The 18128-nt window shown below is 42.3% G+C and overlaps 3 protein-coding genes across 8 annotated transcripts in view; 2 read left to right on the top strand and 1 right to left on the bottom strand.

Annotated features, from left to right (window-relative positions):
* LOC106516203 (1-phosphatidylinositol 4,5-bisphosphate phosphodiesterase eta-2) overlaps positions 1–5094 on the top strand; it is an 8939-nt gene extending 3845 nt beyond the window's left edge. Inside the window, exons 5-21 of the mRNA XM_014006435.1 lie at positions 110–280; positions 536–629; positions 731–934; positions 1021–1141; positions 1226–1397; positions 1534–1644; positions 1769–1852; positions 1956–2053; positions 2133–2221; positions 2295–2480; positions 2575–2682; positions 2755–2879; positions 2956–3040; positions 3139–3285; positions 3428–3507; positions 3578–4733; positions 4826–5094. Of these exons, the coding sequence (XP_013861889.1) occupies positions 110–280; positions 536–629; positions 731–934; positions 1021–1141; positions 1226–1397; positions 1534–1644; positions 1769–1852; positions 1956–2053; positions 2133–2221; positions 2295–2480; positions 2575–2682; positions 2755–2879; positions 2956–3040; positions 3139–3285; positions 3428–3507; positions 3578–4733; positions 4826–4845 (3051 nt within the window). The 3' untranslated portion in view covers positions 4846–5094. The remainder of the gene's footprint in view (positions 1–109; positions 281–535; positions 630–730; positions 935–1020; positions 1142–1225; positions 1398–1533; positions 1645–1768; positions 1853–1955; positions 2054–2132; positions 2222–2294; positions 2481–2574; positions 2683–2754; positions 2880–2955; positions 3041–3138; positions 3286–3427; positions 3508–3577; positions 4734–4825) is intronic.
* A 24-nt stretch (positions 5095–5118) lies between these two features.
* On the bottom strand, positions 5119–9973 carry grik6 (glutamate receptor, ionotropic, kainate 6). 2 transcript variants are annotated; one of them, XM_014006432.1, is made up of 10 exons: positions 9890–9973; positions 8920–9005; positions 7439–7470; positions 7152–7331; positions 6795–7018; positions 6547–6644; positions 6178–6395; positions 5886–6105; positions 5551–5795; positions 5119–5395 (listed from the first exon to the last, which is right to left on the bottom strand). In XM_014006432.1, the coding sequence occupies exons 2-10, from the start codon at positions 8981–8983 to the stop codon at positions 5297–5299; spliced, it is 1380 nt and encodes a 459-aa protein (XP_013861886.1). In that variant the 5' UTR covers positions 8984–9005; positions 9890–9973; the 3' UTR covers positions 5119–5296. The 2 variants fall into 2 exon arrangements, with proteins under 2 accessions (XP_013861886.1, XP_013861885.1); XM_014006431.1 differs by lacking the exon at positions 9890–9973 and adding an exon at positions 9153–9243.
* brpf3a (bromodomain and PHD finger containing, 3a) lies at positions 9916–18048 on the top strand. Of its 5 annotated transcripts, none has more exons than XM_014006426.1 (13): positions 9916–9980; positions 11285–12801; positions 12995–13151; positions 13274–13405; positions 13655–13783; positions 13881–14193; positions 14281–14619; positions 14818–15369; positions 15451–15532; positions 15755–15837; positions 16020–16117; positions 16196–16350; positions 16439–18048. In XM_014006426.1, the coding sequence occupies exons 2-13, from the start codon at positions 11303–11305 to the stop codon at positions 16620–16622; spliced, it is 3723 nt and encodes a 1240-aa protein (XP_013861880.1). In that variant the 5' UTR covers positions 9916–9980; positions 11285–11302; the 3' UTR covers positions 16623–18048. The 5 variants fall into 5 exon arrangements, with proteins under 5 accessions (XP_013861880.1, XP_013861879.1, XP_013861878.1 ...); XM_014006425.1 differs by having other exon boundaries at positions 9920–10008; XM_014006424.1 differs by lacking the exon at positions 9916–9980 and adding an exon at positions 9987–10076.
* The last annotated feature ends 80 nt before the right edge of the window (positions 18049–18128 follow it).

The raw sequence follows: 18128 nt of genomic DNA, 5'->3' as shown, positions 1-18128 counted from the left end.
ATATATATATATATTCTTTGTATCAACCCCTTTTCCTTTGCCAGATAACTTAAATTTATCCAGCTGGATATATCCCTGGTTCATGAAATAATTTTGTCACTATCTGCAGGAAGCAGACACGGATGAGATTCAGGGCTCTCTGACCTTTGATGAATTCTGCTCCTTCTATAAGATGATTTCCACCCGCAGAGACCTCTACCTGATTTTGATCTCCTACAGCAATCAGAAAGAAGTACTGGATCTCCAGGACCTTGCACGCTTTCTGGAAAATGAGCAAAAGGTACAAAAGAGTCAGATGACTCAAACTGAGCTGTTGCTTCAGACTAAATAAAAAATTATCTTAATGCATATTATTTGTGCATTATAAGCCTTCAAACCCTGTAAAAAAACATTATTTTAACTAATTTAAACAAACCAGGATGAAAATTGGCATTAAGTTGCATTTGTAGCAATAGGGGACAGTAAAAGTATTCAGGTACAGTATGTGATAAACATGTTAAGAAGATGTCAGCAGTCAGTTTTGTCTCATTGGTAGATGCGAAATCTGACCAGGGAGCATCTAATTGACATTGTTGCCAAGTTTGAGCCATGTCCTGAGAACCTTCAACGCATGGTGCTGGGTATTGATGGTATGTGACGTCTATATTGTGACAAGAGAAAATCAAAAGCATCCCATTGTTTGAATTAAACCTGCACATAAAACTGAGTCTTTTTTTTCTTTTTCCTTGAGGTTTCACCAACTACATGAGAAGTCCTGCTGGGGATATTTTCAACCCTGAGCACAACCAGGTCAACCAGGACATGACGCAGCCTCTCTGTAATTACTTTATTGCTACATCTCACAACACCTACCTGACTGGAGACCAGCTGCTTTCTCAGTCACGGGTGGAAATGTATGCTTATGTTCTGCAGGCAGGCTGTCGCTGTGTGGAGGGTAAGAACCTGTAAAAACTGAAGCAATGATGTTAGAGACGGGTTCACCCTTTAATTTATTTTTTATGGTTTTATTTCCTTTCTCAGTGGACTGCTGGGATGGACCAGACGGAGAACCCATCATCCATCATGGCTACACGTTGACGTCCAAAATTCTCTTCAAAGACGTTGTCGAAACAATCAACAAATACGCCTTCACAAAGTCACAGTGAGTGCTTTTGTGTCCTGACACTGACAAATGTTCCGTCAAGCTGATTAAGAGTCTCAGTGTGTCAAACTGGCTCATCTCCAGGTACCCAGTGATCTTGTCGATAGAGAACCACTGCACTGTGCCTCAGCAGAAAAAGATGGCCGAGTATCTGAAAGAGGTGCTGCAGGACAAGTTGGACCTGTCCAGTGTCGATGTGCACGAATGCAAGAAGCTGCCTTCGCCTGAGATCCTGAAAGGGAAGATTTTGGTCAAGGTGAGGCTGTTTCCCCCTCAATACTCCTGGTTCACCACTGTTCGGGATAAGGGCAGAGTAGTTACAAAAATACAAAGAAAACAGCCGCAACAATCACAAAGCAAATGTGTTTGACAACAGATTCTTGGGTTTTCAGGGAAAGAAACTGCCTGCAAACCTTGATCCTGATGCAGAGGAGGGTGATGTGTCTGATGAAGACACTGGAGATGAGGAGGAAGAGGAGGACATTGAAGACAACAACCAACAGGCATTTTTCTTACAATGATGGATGGATGGATGGATGGATGGATGGATGGATGGATGGATGGATGGATGGATGGATGGATGGATGGATGGATGGATGGATGAAAAATACATTGTGACTATTTCAGGAAGGGGATAATGTCGTGCCATTGCCTGCGCCCAAAAAGAAAAGACGATTCGGCAGATCAATTATGAGGAGTTTCAAAAGAAAGGTCAGTCATTTTTTTTATTTCTCAGATATTTATTATTATTACATTTGATAAAAAATGAAAATCAAGCAAATTTTATACACAAGTTTGCACTTTTCTTTTTTAGAGGAAAAGGAGAACACGGATGAAGAACAAGGCCCTGTCTGATGGTGACTCTGACTACAGTGGCAGCCGGGAGAGGACTCAAATTGTTTACCACCCCAAGTAAAGCTGGTTATTGAAATGAGCAGCTTATTCAGCTAAATTAATATCTGAAGTTACATTTCTACAACTCTTCCTCTAGAAAAAGGAAAACAATGAGACTGTCTAGAGCACTGTCTGACCTGGTCAAGTACACAAAGTCTGTTCGTATACATGAGATAGAAACACAAGGTAAAGTCAAATCTCATTAGCGTAGTAGCGTTCAGCTAAGGTCTTGGATTCAGTCGTGGTCTCTGTCTTGCAGGCTTTGCGAGCAGCTGGCAGGTGTCATCTCTAAATGAGACCGTAATGAACCAGATTTTACAGCTGAAACCGAGTGAGTTGGTGCGTTTGAACCAGCGCCAGCTTCTGAGAGTCTATCCGTCAAACTTCAGAGTGGATTCTAGCAACTTCAACCCACAGATGTACTGGAATGCAGGATGCCATATGGGTAGCAGACTTTCACATATACGCTTAAAAGACACCCAGTATCACCATCAGCGTTTCAGTGTGTCATTTGCATAAATGTTGCTGTTTTGTTTTAGTTGCAATGAATTACCAAACAGAAGGTCCTATGCTTGAATTGTACCGGGCCAAGTTCTCAAGCAATGGAAACTGTGGCTACATTCTGAGGCCTAAGTTCATATGTAAAGGTGCGCAGACTGCAGAAATAAATGGTTAAGTCTCCTAACAGGAAATGAATAGTAAAAAATGGTGCTTTTCAGGTGCCTTTAACCCATTGCAGGAGGATCCTCTACCAGGACACAAAAAAACTCAGCTGATTCTGAAGATTATTAGTGGGCAGCAGCTTCCCAAACCCAAAGACTCCATGTTTGGAGACAGAGGAGAGGTAAATTACAACAAATGTAAAATTTGAGCTTTAAAAGAAAGTTTTTTCCTCTAAATTTGTGTTATTGTGCTTTTAGATAATTGATCCSTTTGTTGAAGTTGAGATTGTTGGCCTGCCTGTTGATTGTTCCAAGCAGCAGACCMGAGTAGTGGATGACAATGGTGCGTACAGGATCCACATCTGGGATGTTTCAAATTGTGTCACAGCATGGGTTTGTCAAGAGTTTTTCTTTGTTTATTTTTACCTTTATACTATCTAGGTTTTAACCCAATGTGGGAGGAGACCCTTGTCTTCAACATTCAAATGCCACAAATAGCCCTTGTGAGATTCCAAGTGTGGGATCACGATCCGATTGGACGAGATTTTATTGGACAGAGGACTGTGGCTTTCAACAGCATGATGCCAGGCAGGTTTAATGAAAACTGGACTCAAGTATCTGTTCACTCTGCAGATTGCAAGTCTACCTTCTAATCAGGTGCTAAAAAATGGTAGTGCCTGTTTGAAAAGAACAGATACAAATAAATCAGTTGTTTGATTCTCTTTTTCAGGTTATCGACACGTCTACTTGGATGGAATGACAGAAGCATCCATCTTTGTTCACGTTGCTATTAATGATCTGCCAGGAAAGGTACAGTATTTTAAACACACTATTTGTTGAAAATATTTAGTTCTTTATAATATTTTATTTTGTAAAATAGATGAAACCTGCTAATGCCGTGCAAGCAGCCAGAAAACACATCCAAAAAGCAGCTCAGAAGCATATGAAGGGCCACCAAAGACGTCCATCACTAGAAGTCTCTGTCCAGTCCTCAGAGGATGGACGTTCTCTGTTCTTCCACAAGGATGTGGACAGCATGTCACAGGACAGTAAGAATGGGGAAATGTCTTTGGTGGCACAAGGGCCAGCAGCCAGAGCTGCTGTCCACAGAGGAGCCATGAGCGAGCCAGTGAGACGAGCTCACAGGGTTAAGATTCATGAACCGCCAGAGACGAGGAGAGGCCTCTTCAGCCGGATGTCCTCCACTGACTCGAACCACGGCGGGGCGGCTCCCTGCATGAAAGAGGAAAACTTTGACCCCGACACCCCTTCCCAGCTCCCTCATWCTGAGAATCCTGCTCCCGACAGCCAGAATCAAATGGATCAAAAGGTTTTGGGAAATGAACCATCACAGTTGAACTGTACTGAGCTGCAGATGGGAAAAGGGTTCAAACCACAACAGATACCAGAGGAAGCAGAAGCAGAGCCAGATGAGGAGGTTTTTAGTGAACTTGAACAGCCTGAAGCTCAGAGCCAGACCGATTCTGTCCTCCAGTCTCAGCTGGTGCCACCGTCTGAAGCCAAACTTGTAATGCTTATTCCCCCACCGACCCCTGCCAGGGTCAGGCGGGCCTTAGAGGCCCCTCCACACACCACTCACTTCCTACCACAATTTGAAGCCAAACCCTCAACACTCATCCCCCCATCATCACCTGCCAGAGTCAGACGGACTTTAGAAGCCCCTCCTCACGTCTTACCGTCCACCCCGATACGGACCAAAGCCCGCTCGTGCAGTTGCCCCAGAAAGCAGATCACGTCGCCACAGACACCAGCGGTGAATCGCAAACCTGCCTTCCACTGGCAGACACAGCGAGAACAGAACTGCAGCACCAGAGTGAGACGCATCCCCAACGGCCTCTGCCTGTCTGACAGCACATCCAGCTCTGGCGACGGCAGCACCGACAGCCTGGAGTTTGTTCCTGCCTGCACGCCGGCCGGGCCAGAGCAACGAGAGGGCACCCTGCAGAGGGAGATGAAGGCCCTGTTTGACCAGAAGATGAGAGACATCCGCTGTAAATCACCACTTTTTCTAGACGGTGAGTGCCATTTGCAAGAAAATCTGTAAATGTGTTTTAAAAAGGTGCAGTTGAAAACAGTTTCGTTAACAGCTTTTTGTACTTTTTTTTAGACTTCAGCTTTGATTCGTAATACCAAGGCCCTTCAGAAGAGGAAGGAAATTAAAACACATTCAAAGGAAGAGGCGGGGGATAAAGAAGGGAGTAAATCAGAAACAGTTTATTTATTGTTTAGCACAGCTGGAATGTTTACAGTCAATATTTGAAACTCATAAAATGATTTGATGCTGCTGCCAACTGTACAAAGAGCTTTAGGGAAAATTAACATTTTAGTAGATGACTAAAAATATGAGATTTTTTGTCTTTTTTTTCAGATATGAAATGTACACTTGGATTAAAAATCATTTTTAACAAAAAAAAACAGCATTTTTCAGTATTCTTTTAGTAAAACATAATAAAATGAGTATTTTAATAAAATGTGAGGTTTCTTTTGAATAAGAGGTCAGTTACAAAGTTCAATTATTCTTTTCAATGAAGCTTAAAAACAAAAAAATTTCCTCAATTAGTTAAAGTTTTAAAAGACTTTATGCTTTTTCTTTGTCTGCATTTTCTTGGGTTTTGTTTACTTTGCCATTTCCCAAGCGCAGACTCAGCTCCTGGGTCAGAACAGCGCAGCAAGATTTCTGTAGAAAGTTCAACACAAACAGGAGTATGATTTGTTAATATATTTTGTAAAACCTGAGGCAAAAAAAAACACTAATTGTTATGGTTCTTTAATGGATAAAGAAATTCTATGCAAAGGTTCTATGCGTCTAAGGTAATGCATCGTTGCACATACCTGCTGCTCCGCTGCTCTTTTGCGACTCTGAAAGGTGAGCTCGAGAACAGCCAGGAGCGTCCCCAGTCCAAGGCCCAGAGACAGAACCAGGAACATCCCCTTCAGGTTGTGTGACTGCAGAGCTGAAGGTTTGGCCTTATCTGCGATGCAGCTGCTGGCCCACCATTTGCTTCGCAGATAAGCCAGCTCACCCGCCTCACTCAGCTGAAGGACTGCAACACTGAGGTTCTTTATTATCGGAGAACCTTGATGAAAGATGGCATTTTAAGACTAGAATTCACCAATTTAACCATTGTCRTATTCAATTGCTGAGACTTGAAGATGAGTAGGCTCACCGAGGGCGGCAGCAATGCTGTATCCTCTCATACCAACGACTTCATGTGCTCTCACCAGTTCACAGTGACGGGCCACCGCCAGGTCCAAAGAAACAGACTCCCCAATAAAGGCATAGTTTCCTTCTTTGACACGTCTGACACCCTCATCCATAGTCGACACAAAACTCTTTGTTCTCTCCATGTGCTCGTAGATTCTGCGGTACACTGGGTTGTTCGAATTCTGGAAGAAGGTAAAACAATCGATTTCTAGAGAGCCCTCACAAAAACAGATCCTTCTTTAAGCTGTACTTGCCTTGAAAAAAGCTAGGGTGGAAGAGCCGGCCAGGCAGCCGTACTCAATCGTGTTTTGATTGGCCAAGTCCTCAAACCCTTTCACCGTCAAGCGGCTGGACTCTGGGGTGTTAGACGAGCTTAGGTTGGAGAAATAACAAGCCAAGAGGACGACAGAGAACAACCACCAGCTGCTGCAAACAACACGTCCAGATAGAGCTTTGGGTTGATGACCAGCACCTGAAACACAAAGACAGTGCATCAATATGGTAGAAAAACAGTTGCTTGTTATACCTTTCATGCTTACCACATTGGTTTACAATTCATAACAAATAACTGCAAGTTACTACTGTTAACCCACAGTAAAACCATGTCCATCTTTGCTGTTTACCTTGTAGAGTTAGAGCTCCAGCCGTGTACCACAGGCTGTAGAGGAAACCAAATCTGTTTTTCTCACTCTGAGCCTGACTCCACTCACMCGGGCTGAGTCTGCATTTTACAAGAGAAATATTAAACTCACATGGAATCCAACCACCAAAGCACAAAGTTCAACTAATTACAGACAGGAATTCACATCATTGTGAATAAATCCTATAGTTGTTCATTTGAAGATGACTAAAAGCTCCTCTTTTCACCAACCTGGCTGTTATAAAGATGCAGGCAGCAGTGCCCACGTAGGCGACGAGTACGCCAATCCATGTCTCCAGAGAAAATGGAGTCAGAAAGTCAAAGAAGCCTGCTTCCTCTGAGATGTCTTTCCTCAGCAGGATGCTGATCCCTGTCTGCATGAAGGGTTTGGTCATGCCCACAGCTTTCTCCCGAGCCGCGGTGAGAGTCAGCGGAGCGATCGCAAGGTCTGCCTCCTGCATGTATAAACCATTGATAAATTCAGCTTGTGTCAGCAAATGTCAAAAAAGGTTTTACATTTGTTGTGCTTATCTGCCATGTGGGTTCCCCAGCCTTGGGCCCCTTCAAAATTCTTTTTTTTGTACTCACCCTTCTCACCACCTCTCCAATCATCCCATTCCAGTTCCCGTTCTCATCTTGCCTGCCATATGAACTGTCCTTCACCAGCTGCACTTTGTACTTGAAGCCGAGCTTTTTGGCTACTTCAGAGAGCAAGTCCATGCAAAAGCCTTCCAGCTGAGTGCCTTTGACCATTGTATATGGCTCTTGCTTTTAAAAAAGTGCAAAACAATATTCAGTCTAATGTGCTTCTTCTTAAAGGATATTTTTACAGTGACTGAAACCTGCTGTATGAGTAGAAGGAATAGATCAAATACCTTTATTGTTGTGATTCTCAGCTCTGTTTGCACTAATGTTGATGGGAAGAAATAGGGTGGAGGGGTGGGGGACAGTTGCAGTTTAATACATTTCCAAATTTTAGACAAAAACATCACTTTTTATCTGGGTTTTGTGACACGATTGGGAGATTAGTCCTCAATTTTGGTAAACATTAAACTCCATTACATTAGTCTTCTTGTGGCTCTCAAAGCAAGAATTTTATGCATGTGGTGGCCTAGGTTTTATTAAAAATGCATTAAAGAATTTTCCAAAGCTCTACAGTGTGCAATTACCTTTTACAAATGCCATTTACAACTGTACTGCACCAAAAATGGCCAGAGAGAATATAGACTTCATAAAGCTCAGAGACATTTGGAATGAACCATCACACAGAGGAATCATGTTCTGTGATCAAAACAAGTCAGGATTTCAGTTGTTTTTTTAAATAAAGTAACATTGTGTGGTGTGAACCAAAGTCAGCTGGACTATCTATATTGTCATTAGAAAATAGTCTAAAAGTCAGACTCCAGGATGACAGATTTAACACAAAAAATTACAAATAACTTTCACATATGCTGCCTTAAAGACGACAGCTTGACTGTAATGACGCTGTAGTGCGTTTCTACCATTCTGTACTCATTAAAAAAGACCTGACTATATTTTGTAAAAGTAGCCGACCTGATAAATTAATATATATTCACTGATAAATGTCCTCACTAAATTTCATATAATCAGAGTCCCTGTGCGCCCAAACCAACTGCAACATTTGTGCTAAAATTTTGGATGCATGTATGGAATTTCTGGTCATGTTAAGAGGGGTTCCGGTGTCCTAGAGATCTGGTCACTTTCTTTCCTTTGAAAAGCACACTGCACAATCTATTTAAAGCAGCACATTAGTTTAAAAAAGTCTCAGTGGCATAGCAGTGTTCGATGGAAGGCCAGACAAAGAGAATCAAAAGCCTCGATTCAGGCCAAAGCCTCGGGGATCCATCACCACAGGGGGATCCTGACAACCATCAGATCCTCCTTGTTTTTAAAAAAGATGACACGTATGTGGAGCTTGTCAAGCCCCCATAACTTTTTTGGCCTCAATCAAACACAGGGTCTTTGTTCGCATCAAAGACTTGATTTAAAATCAGTTTTGTGAGATGGTTATTTGGCTTGCTTCCCTGTCAGTTTTTTTTTCCATGAGTTGGACAGCATGTGGTGCTACACTTTGATATTCATTGGAGCTGGCATGGAGCATATTTAAGTTTCAGAAATTTGAACCAAATTCTGCAAAGAAAACATGAGGGATTTGGCCAAGGAAATGAAAATGAACACCAAATGAAAAATGCATTTACTGGATCAAGTATCAGCAAAATAAACGATGATTTGTAATGTTAATAACATTTTTCTCTACATCAATGCACACTCACACAAATATATGTACAAGCATGTTTCTGCTCTCATACAAACTTAAGACAAAAAAAAATCTTACCTGCCATGCACACTCCTATGTCCAGGAAAAACACAGAAGGCAGAAGAAAAAAGCCAAACAGCATCCTGACACAAATAATTTCCAACCTATAAATGAAAAAATCAATAAGACTTATGGGTTTATGGTGCATCTGAAGTTAACATTACCTATAAAACGTGCACAAACATAAACAAATCCATAACAATAATCAGTTTATAAATATGTAGAAAGTGAATAATGAAAATCACAACTACCTAGGAAGAATCCAGAATATGAGTGAAGCTCATGCAAACGAAGACGGTGAGCTAGACTGAAGTTTTTCAAATAAAGAATCAGAGAGCCAATGAACTCTTTGGGGGTGGAGGAAAAAATGTGCAATTATGGTGAAAGGGAGGAGAGAAACAGCATGATGTAGGTCTACAGAAGATTGTACTGAGAAAAAGTATAGATTTTTAAAAGACAAATGTCTGTATTTATTGTACAAGTGTATAAAAAACATAATCAAATGGAGCCAAATCAAATAATACCATTATCCTAAAATTATGATTGATATGATTGGACTTTGTTTTTAACTCATTTTGTGTTTTTATATCTGATCTAATATGCTCCAGTGGACATGAGTGCTCCGAGTACAATATCAAATGTGACTATGTAATAAAAAATAACGAATTATTATCAAATAAATATGTTAAGTTTGTAAAAYGCATGCATTTTATTGGTTGTATTTTATAATAAACTTGGTTTTATCATTAGAGGGAAAACGACAGGAGGGAGAAAAATACAAGATGGACCATTTCTCTTTTTGGGGGTTTAAAAATCCAAGAAAATGTAGCATAAACAACTTTGGGAAAAGTTAAGCATTTGTTCTAAGTAATATTAGGTGTATTTTAATGTAACGTGCACAATCTAGCGTAAAAGATTTATTTTAAAAACTRTGTGTGTTTGTATGGTGGAGATAAGGGCAGAGTAATCGTCCTGTTGTTTTTCTCACCGCCTCTCTCCGTGCTGACCTCCAGCACGAGCCCCGGTGAGTTCGCTTCGCCTCGCGGACCAACCTCAGTCCGGTGCGCGTCGCGTGCGAGGTATGGCATCGACCTGCAATTGGCTGAGGTGATTTTTTTTCTCCGAAGGGGCGTATTTTTCAAGCCATCTTGACTGAATATTTAGCCTCATCCAAGGTACATTAATTTGATATATTCGGGATTTTTGCGGCCCCCGAGTTGCCCGCCGCCATCGTTTGAAAGGCTGAAGCTGTACCAATGTAACCGGGTCGAGTCTGCGTGTTCGACCGAAGCCCCGGCAAAGAAGCGGGGCGCTGAAAAAATGTCGCTCCCTGAAATTACCGGCCAGCTAAGCTAACGGCTAACATGTCCGCCTTTGGTCGGAGCCTGCCACTAGCTGACATTTAACCAGCCAGGTGCAATTTTTGCGTTTGGCACTCGCACTGCGGAGGACGTTTTATCGAGGTAAACGACTAGTGTTTTCACGGTTATCAGTGCTGCTTTAGAAACACATCCGGTGTTAATATTTGTGTGTCCTGTCCGAATGAGGAACGTTATCGCATGAGAGACAGCTTTTTTTTGCAGGGGTCTGAAGCACAAAGAGAGCCATAACGTCGCGCCGTCGCGCTCTATCGTCTACATGCCGTTAATGAATGCATTAAGCACGGTGCACAGAGAGCAGTCGCTCTCTGGTGTTGACTGGATGTGTAATTGGGCTGCTAATCGTCTTGCAACACAAGTGCTGTCTCCGCTGTTGTGCGCCTAAAATGGCTGACAGATGTTAGATACTTGGGCTGGTATTTAGCACTTTACTACCTAACATGCTTTGCAACAGGGTGGGAAATACGCGATGCTGGGTTGCGATTGGTCCATTTGTGTTACAGACACGTGTCTGAACCAATGGGCGAACAGCTGAGATGAACGCATGCAAGCAGTGCAAGTTACTGTATTTGTGTTTGTGCAGCAAGCCTGGTTGAGGCAACAAGCCATGTTATTAGAGTTTACTCTATTTTACACGTTAATTATATGTCTATGAGTAAAAGACATTATAGCCACGTGTTAGAATTTAAACCAAGCACTAAAGTCAGAAAAGTTAGAATAAAATGATGATTATGGCTAAGTAAAATCAATATTTTTTTGTTTGTTTACACTGTTTTGACCTGTTTATTTTTGCTCTGTCAATGTTTTGAATAAAAACAGTCTAACACTTGTACGACGGGCATTAAAAGGCTGTATAAATGCAACATTTTTAGCAACAAGATTATGTATCTTCCACTCACTTTACATCATTTGTTTTCAGCAACTACAGTAAATGTAAACAATTTACAGAACAGAAAAACACTTGCCATTATAATCATTTTATTCATATTTTTTTTTCTTGTTAGAGACTGGAGTAAAATCCCATGCGGACGGTGCAGAAGTGGGAATGCAAGACATTTGTTAGAGGACTCAAGATGGGAAGGGGTCGAGGAAGAGGGAGAGGAAGAGGCAGGGGATCTTCTGGTCAGCTGCGGCCCCCCTCGCCGTACAGACTGCAGCTCTCCCCATCCAGGGAGACCTTGACATATGCTCAGGCCCAGAAAATTGTGGAAGTGGACCTCGACGGAAGGCTCCATCGAATTAACATCACAGATCTTCTGCCGGTTATTACAGAGGATGAAATGATGGCCCAGGACATCGCAGAGTGCAACAGCAACAAGGAAAACAGCGAGCAAACGCAGAGTAAAAGCAAGTCATGGAGGAAACCCTCAAACAATAAAAGCAGAAGGAGCAATAAAAACGTGTCTCAACAGAATCAGAGGTCTAGCTCTCAGCAGCATACTGGATCCACTTATTCCTTCCAGCACCCTTCCCAAACCCCTCTGCCTGAGCCCACCTTTCGTGTGCTGGGTTCAGCATCTCCTTCTGAAGCTCCTCCTCTCCCAGTAGCATACTACCGTTACATAGAACAGTCTGGGGAGGAGCAGGACAGTGTGGCCGAGTACGACATGGACGAGGAGGACTTGGCTTGGCTGGAGATGGTGAACCAAAAGAGAGTGTCTGATGGCCACGCGTCTGTCTCTGCAGACACTTTTGAGCTTCTGATCGATCGCCTGGAAAGGGAGTCGATCCTCGAATCCCGCAGCCAGGCTCTGTCTCAGAATGCTGTTGACGAGGACGCCTTCTGCTGTGTCTGCTTGGATGACGAATGTCTGAACAGCAACGTCATCCTGTTCTGTGACATCTGCAACCTGGCCGTCCACCAGGAGTGCTATGGTGTGCCCTATGTACCTGAAGGCCAGTGGCTGTGCCGCTGCTGCCTCCAGTCGCCGTCCCGCCCCGTAGACTGTGTGCTCTGTCCAAACCGAGGAGGTGCCTTCAAGCAGACAAGTGATGGACGATGGGCTCATGTAGTGTGTGCCATATGGATCCCAGAGGTTTGCTTTGCTAACACGGTGTTCTTAGAGCCCATCGAGGGAGTTAAGAACATCCCTCCTGCTCGCTGGAAGCTCACATGCTATTTGTGTAAGCAGAAAGGCAGGGGAGCATCCATTCAGTGCCACAAAGCCAACTGTTACAGGGCTTTTCACGTCACCTGCGCCCAGAAGGCTGGTCTGTACATGAAAATAGATCCGGTCCGAGAGACCGGCGTTAACGGCACCACCTTCTCTGTGAAGAAGACTGCTTTCTGTGAGCACCACTCCCCTGTTGGCTCTCGGCGGGACGGGTCTGGAGATGAGTCGGTGGAAGGAAGGATGGTAGGGGGAAGGGGTAACCGAGGTCAGAGGTCATATACGCAAAGCTCACCGTCACCCACCAACAAGAAGGCAACCAAAGGTCAGAAAAAGAAGAATTCCAAAGGGTCTGGTTCACGTCGCTCCAATATTCCAGTGCTGCTTGTGCCTCAGATCCCTTCCCACAGGTATGACGTGCACGCCTGTTGTTCATTGTTACAAAAGTAATCTTTCATCTTATTTTAGTAGTTTGGATTATTTTTGAAGGCATTTAGATTTGTTTTTGTTTTGTCTTTTTCATCAATTCAAACCTTACTGTACAATCACTGCTGTTATTTCTTTACAATTGTACATTTATAATTGCTACATTGTTCATTATAGGCTGAACAAGATCTGCACAGGAGTTGAAGTACAGAGAAAAAATCAATTCATGCAGAGACTTCATAATTATTGGTTACTGAAACGTCAGTCACGAAATGGCATGCCTTTAATACGCCGGCTTCATTCCCATCTACAAGCTCACAAGACTGCAGAGCAGGTGAGCGTAACTGTTTACAATTCATCACACAACAGTTGTTAGGCTGTCTTGACAACGAACTGCTGGTTTTGCCATCACAGTCTGATTTTTATTTTTTGGTGGGGGTTTGTTTGATGTTCAAGCGAGAGCCTGATGAAAAACTGAGTGCAGCAAGAGAAGAACTGCGATACTGGCAAAAGTTGAGGCAAGACCTGGAAAGAGCGCGACTTTTGGTGGAGCTCATTCGCAAGAGAGAGAGGTTAAAGAGAGAACAGGTAAAAAGAAGTATATTTCTGGAACATTTTTTAAATATTTCCACTATAATTGATCAGAAACAGTAGGATCAGAACTAAAAAAAAATAGTGACATTCCAAAATATTTAACTGAGCAATTAATAAATGTAATGAAATAATCGAGGCAGCTTTAATCTGTCCTACTCTGCAGAATTTTACACCGATTTAAACCCTGTAGAGTGACCTCATGTTTCCCTCTGCTCTGTGCTTTGTTTACATTCTCATTGTCAGATGAAAATCCAGCAAGCTGCCCTTGAGTTAACGTTGACTCCTGCTCTGGTGCTTTTGCAATCCACCTTAGACCAGCTGCAAGAGAAAGACACAGCCAAAATCTTCTCTCAGCCTGTCAATCTTTCAGAGGTTGGTGAACGTAAACTYCAGTTTTGTTTTACTTCATACAGTTACCTGAGGTTAACTATGACCTAGCTAATGCTCTTATTTTCTATGATTTACAAAGGTCCCAGATTATCTGGAGTTTATATCCCAACCCATGGATTTCTCTACCATGCGTACCAAACTAGAGAGACATGCCTATTGCTCAATTGGAGACCTCGAGAAGGACTTTGATCTCATGATCTCTAACTGCTTGAAATACAACTCCAAGGACACCTTGTTCCACAAAACAGCTTTACAGCTGCAGGAAGTGGGGGGAGCCATCCTCCGTCATGCCCACAGGCAGTCCCAGACCGTTGGCCTTGACCCCAACACTGGCATGCATCTGCCGGAAGCACCGAACAAACACGGCTTCTACCATTGCACATGGGAAGATGGTGAGTGAGAACTAGATGTGTTTTCCTGAACATACAGCCGAACACGACTGTGCTCCGTTTTAACGTTTCTCCCCTGTCTCTCCACAGTGGATTCACTCCTGGATCCAGAAAACAGACTGCACCTTACCACAGAGGAGCAGCTCAAAGCTTTACTGGATAAACTGGATATAGTCGCGTCGATGCACACCAGTGGTGGTCGCACCAAACGCATTAGGCTGCTGCGCCGAGAAATCAACACTCTGAGACAGAAGATGAACCAGGAGCAGCAAAGTGCTCGGGCTGTAAACGGAAACAACAGGGATGAAGAGGAAAATGGGGAGGAGGAGGAGGAGGAGGAGATGGAGGAGGAACAGCCAAAGAGGGGGAGGAAAAAAAAGGAGCTTGCAGAAAATGGCCCTTTAACTGCAGTGACAAACTCCGCAACGGGTACAATACATTTTATTCCTAAATCAAGTATTTGTAAAAATCTGCCTTAATGAGTGCACAATTTTTGTGTGGTCAGGGGTCTTTTAACGAGAAACAAACAAAACCCTGGAGATAGGAAATTTTAAGTCACAAGCTGTGTAACTCATTAGTAGTTTTAGCCGTTTTTACAATTTTAACATAAATTTCTCTATGATCCAGATGACTCTCCACCTGTCCTAGAGCTTACCTGTCCAGTATCATCACCCCTACCAGGAGACGCCCCTCTGGAGCCTCCTGTCCTGGGCATTGTGACAGGAGGACGGAGGTCACCTGGGCGTTCCTACAAGCGCCAGAGGTCCTCGCGCAGTGGAAGCAAAAGCCAAGGTGAAGACGAGGCAGAGGTGGGAGAAACGCCTTCGTCTCAACCTGAGGCCATTCACGAGGTCACGCCCCTCGGCACACCTCCAACCCTGACCATGGCTGGAGTGGGCCGTCGCACATCTGTTCTGTTTAAGAAAGCTAAAAATGGGGCACGGATGGTAAAGAACAAGTCCACTCCATGGCAGAATGGGAAACCCACTGAAGAGAAAACCAATGGGCTGGATAGAACTCCTATTAGCCCGGACTCAACCAGTGCGAACACAACCACCTTACCTCCTACTCCCAACACCTCCCCTACCCCTCCCTCTCCTTCGTCGCACCACTTGAGGTCCAGAGGCCCCAGTTCAGAGAATGAAGCTGACAAGCCTCCTGCACACCCCATAGAGGAAGGTATGGCATGAAGGGTTAACGTATTAAAAGCATCAGTTTCTTCAAAGTTCAATTTGGTTACTATTTCTTTGTGTTTGCTAGGTCTGACAAATGGGAAGCACACTTCTGCAGACCTGGAAGAAGATGATGATGACGACGATGATGAGGATGACTCAAACCTAACGTGAGTATAAGGTCACAGACATGTACCTTCAGTASAAACAGCCTTTTATGTTAAAATTAGGAACATCTCAAATCAAACAACCCCCTCGATCATTTGTTGATGTTAAGYCACAAATAAACTCTTTTCGTAGTTATATTTTGTTATTGCCAAGGTTCTTTAGTGTCTGATTTAACTTATTAAAAATTACCATCTTCTGTTGCTTCGTTCTCCTTTCAACTCCAGCGCTTCCTCTCCCAAACGTAGCCGGGGTAAACCAGCAATGGCAAAAGTTCCAAGCAAAGAAAATGGAGACATTTCTGCATCTGGTGTGTATTCTCAAAGTAAAACAAATATCGATATGTTTGTTTTGTTTTATTCACTTGTATGTATAATGTAATAATCTGCATAGGTTTCTTAAAGAAATAAAAATGGAGTAAAGTCACAGTTTGGGCTCAAGTTCTTTTAGGAGCAGACATTAATGGAATGTATTGAAATATCCTGTTCACAGGAAAGTCTACACTTCTGTCTTTAGATAGTAAAACTGAACTTTCAGCACTGGACCTAGTTTGGGCAAAATGTAGAGGATATCCTTCCTACCCAGCAATGGTGAGAATGTGTTTGATCCCACAGTCTATGCTACATTATTAAAGTTAAGGGAATATTCACTGAATTAAATTGTTACAGATTGTTGATCCAAACATGCCTCAGGAAGGACTCCTTCACAATGGCATCCCCATCCCAGTGCCTCCTGTGGAGGTGCTCAAACTGGGCGAATGGAGAAAAACAGAAGAGGATGAAAAGCTCTTCTTAGTGCTCTTCTTTGATACCAAAAGAACTTGGTATGGGTTTTTTTTTATAAGACATCCATCAAATTAAATCCAACAATTCACCTTAGTCAATTTGAAAATTATTTGTTTTGTGTTTCAGGCAGTGGCTCCCTCGAAACAAACTACTGCCGATGGGGATAGACGACACTGTAGACAAACTGCGCCTGATGGAAGGGAAGAAACCCAGCGTTCGCAAGTCTGTACACACTGCTTATGACCGGGCAATGGTGCATTTAAACCACGTGAGAGGAAATCTTAACTTCACTCCCTCCAATTTTATATAAATTTTAATTTAAAGATCTAATTTTAAACAACCTGACTGGTGATATGTAAAAATGTGAGAAAGTGTACACCATTTCCAAAAGGTAACGATATTTGATCCCTTTTTATTGCATAAAATAGTGAAGATTTTTGAAATTCAGAAAGAAATTGCTCAGAATTTTTCATAGATCAATTTAATTTATTCATGTACATTTTTTAAACAATGGGTTTTTACACAGCTGTTGCTATATGTTCATATGAAGTTTTTATCTTTGGCCAAAGTGAGTTTAGGCTCGTTTGAGAGAAGCATATTTGTTTATCTGTCAAAGGGATCGTTGTGATTCAGAATATATAGATTGTATTTGCTATTGAAATGTCACTGTGTTTAATAAAGTGTGAAAGTCCCACGTTAATGTTCACGTCATACCTGGACTCTGTGGTGGTCTCCCCAGAAACTGTCAAAGGTTTTATTTTAACCTCAGAATACATTTAATCTTCAATAAGCTGCACAAAATTCAGCTTTTTTTTGGCTGCAATTATTCTTCTACTGCAGGTACGGACATTAGATTCCCTATTTTGCCCTTACTAGAGCACAACTGACTCTTCACTGAACAATAACTCTCTGCTTATTAAGCACATTAAGAAGTGTGAAACCACAACTAAACTGATGTTTTATTTGCACGGTTGCCACTGCTAACATTGGAACTTTTAGTCCAGCTACGACGTGTTGTTGGTGGGACTTTTAACTGTGTTTGATGACTTTTTTCCATATTGTGAAACTGTTCTGCGATCCTAGAATGTTGAAGTGGCCGGTGCAGTTCCCTGGTCTTAAAGCCACTAACAAAGGTGAAGCAGATAAATCTGCTGTGATAACTTACTGAAGGCCTAGAATTTATTTGCAAATCTGGCTGAAAAGACTTGAAAAGCACAAATGCTCTGGTTTAAAATAAATAATTAAATCAAAACTTTTGAGATAGGAGTTTCCTGGGGCCATATGTGGCATACCTACTGTGTACAGCTTGTACATATATGTATACAAGCTCAGTGTGGTAAAAGTGCATGTGTATAGTTCTGTAAATATGTAAATGTATGTTTATATTTGCTTACATGAAGTAATTTAAGGAATGCAAAAATCAAATATAGATTTTAATTTATACATTTGTTGCAGTAGAGGTGTTATTTAAAAAGTAAAATATTGAACAGAAATATGTATGATCTAAGTAGCTCTTTGTAATAGTGAAATTTGCCAACATGTTGGTGGAAAATATTCTGTGAAAGTGAGGTGGCACAAGACCTTAACTCTAGGCAGCTGTGTTTGCGTTTGCCTACTTTTTTTCCTTTCTTGGTGGTACAGATTTTTGATCTTGTAATTTGAAATAGTTCTACAAGATCTAGTCTGCCTGAGACGATATTTTCTCACAGAAGAATAAATGCTGTTTGAAAAACCTGCTTGTGGCCTGTTTTTCATAAGAATTTGAAGCTGCTGGATCAGTTTCTGCCACATTTTACACAGTGTTTAAACCGAATTA

Source organism: Austrofundulus limnaeus, unplaced genomic scaffold, assembly GCF_001266775.1.
Source record: "Austrofundulus limnaeus strain Quisiro unplaced genomic scaffold, Austrofundulus_limnaeus-1.0 Scaffold35, whole genome shotgun sequence".
Classification (NCBI taxonomy): Eukaryota; Metazoa; Chordata; class Actinopteri; order Cyprinodontiformes; family Rivulidae; genus Austrofundulus; species Austrofundulus limnaeus.
Note: the sequence above shows the minus strand (reverse complement) of the source record. Positions and strands in the feature narration are given on the sequence as shown.

Excerpts from the sequence above, each read along its gene's own strand:
- brpf3a (XM_014006426.1), top strand. The coding sequence starts at position 11,303 with ATGCGGACGGTGCAGAAGTGGGAATGCAAGACATTTGTTAGAGGACTC. Across the intron at positions 12,802-12,994 it reads CCTCAGATCCCTTCCCACAG|GCTGAACAAGATCTGCACAG; the intron begins GTATGACGTGCA and ends TGTTCATTATAG. Across the intron at positions 13,784-13,880 it reads AGCCTGTCAATCTTTCAGAG|GTCCCAGATTATCTGGAGTT; the intron begins GTTGGTGAACGT and ends TGATTTACAAAG.